Raw genomic sequence first — 1905 nt, 5'->3', positions numbered from 1 at the left:
TCACTTGGCCTGATGAAGCTTTTGTGTCAAAAACGAAACGTTGCCCAAATAAAAATAAAAACTACCGATTGTTTACCAAGCCCTTCTTAAATGATTTAATAATCGTTCAGCTGTAACACATTTGGTGACCGGCTGCCATGCCACCCAAAGGAAGTACGAGGGCTGGGATACCACCAGGTTGCCCAAGCCTAGACAGCGGAAGGCAAGAGTCAGAGGTCGGTTTCGAACCAGGGGCCTTCCGGTCAGTAAATTCGTGCTCTAACCACTGAACCATCTCGCCCCCCTAATATGATAAAAAGATGAGCTTTTTGACCGCGCGTGATGGTGTGTGATGTCAGCAAGCTTCTACTGAGATTAGAACGGTCAGCTTGAAGCAATACTTGAAGTATGTTTGAATCAGTCGGTTAACCCAATGCAGGCGTGTTTTTTTGGACATAGCTGTGCGGCAGTTGGGCAGTGGTGTTGCTACCAGTGGTGTTGATGGTGACTGCTTCTAACTAACTAACTCCCCCAACAAGGGATGTTCCAGGAGTTTGTGAACATACTCCGGTCCCCATATTCATATACTTCGGAGCATGTAAGGGTGTGCGATGAACTGCTTCAGAGCCCCCCTTTCACAAAGTGGCGCCCAATGAAGATGTCCACTCCCCGTTCTTGTTCAACCTCGTCGTCGAAAGAAATAAAGGAAGCGTTCAGCTGTAGCACCCTTCCAGTGCCTAACTGCCATGCCACCCGAAGGAAGCACGAGGGCTAGGGTACTGCCAGGTTGCCCAAGCCTAGACAGGGGAAGTCGAGTGGCGGAGGTCGGATTCGAACCACGAACCTTCCGGTCAGCAAATTCGCGCCTCGTCGTCCATGAATTAATAAGGTGGACGCTGGAAGTCTTCAAAACCCCGGTGTTCAAGCCGTTGTTGGTGAGAACCCTTCCGATCTGGAGTGCGTGCAGTCTCCGTTGAGGAACCATCTTTTACATCTTCAAAATGCAGAGTCGTGCCTCAACGTGCGATTTCTCAACATGCCCGTTGCAACTAAAGGATAGATACGGGTTTGTAGAGAATTACACGTTTCTCGGTAGTTGTACTAGCTCTGACGGAAGTTTATGTGCTGAAGTCAGGCGGTTGATCTCGAATGCCCGAATCATGTTTGTTAATGTACGTCTTTTGTGGTGTCAAAAAGGCATATCACTGGGACTCATGGGTCGTGTATACTGGGACATAGTAAGAACCGAATTGTTTTATGGTTGCGAGGCAGCCTCTGCAAACAGATGTGGAACGTCTTCAGCTTTTTGACCACCGATATCTCAGAAGCATCGCCAGCGTCAGGTGGCGTCAACGGATTCGTAATTAAAAATTACCGGAGCGAAGCATTAGTCATGCTGTCAATGATAATGGTGAATCAAAATGTGGATGTTCGGTTGCGCAGCAGGTAATTCGGTCGCGATAAACGTCCACCATCTTCAACCACAGTGGTTTGGACATGCGCTTCGCATCTCAAAACATTACCGAGACGAGTTTCGTTCTCAGTGCCCCCCCCCCCAGAGTGGCGCAAACTGCGAGCGGGTAACGTGTCGCTTTGGAACGGTGTCGTTTTGGAACACATTTGTGGACTCTGATCACGCGCTCGTCCGGAGTCGCTTCGCCCTACGTTTCCCGGGGCCGCGTAAGGTGCGGACAAATCGCATGGCAACTGAACGACTGGCATACCCGGATGTCAGACGAACTTACAAGAATCGTCTTCTAAAGTCTCTTCCAAGTGCTCCACCATCAGATGTGAACCCATACTGGGACGAGATTGCCACCTCTTTGCATAGTGCTGGGAATTTTGCCTGTGGCACGACCCAACCAGGCGCACTCAAGCACTGGATATCAGACCGAACGGTGGCACTACTTAAATCTCGAAGAAATA

General features: G+C 49.6%; 2 protein-coding genes across 2 annotated transcripts in view; one reads left to right on the top strand and one right to left on the bottom strand.

Moving 5' to 3' along the window:
* The window catches only part of T265_08766 (hypothetical protein), a gene marked incomplete at both ends in the record, with an annotated part of 56009 nt that overhangs the window by 24625 nt on the left and 29479 nt on the right, over window positions 1-1905 (top strand). The window lies entirely within an intron of this gene.
* T265_08765 (hypothetical protein) overlaps window positions 1721-1905 on the bottom strand; it is a gene marked incomplete at both ends in the record, with an annotated part of 9919 nt that continues 9734 nt past the window's right edge. Inside the window, one exon of the mRNA XM_009174657.1 lies at window positions 1721-1858. Within this exon, the coding sequence (XP_009172921.1) occupies window positions 1721-1858 (138 nt within the window). The remainder of the gene's footprint in view (window positions 1859-1905) is intronic.

The sequence above is a fragment of the Opisthorchis viverrini genome, assembly GCF_000715545.1.
Source record: "Opisthorchis viverrini unplaced genomic scaffold opera_v5_234, whole genome shotgun sequence".
NCBI lineage: Eukaryota > Metazoa > Platyhelminthes > Trematoda > Opisthorchiida > Opisthorchiidae > Opisthorchis > Opisthorchis viverrini.
Note: the sequence above shows the minus strand (reverse complement) of the source record. Positions and strands in the feature narration are given on the sequence as shown.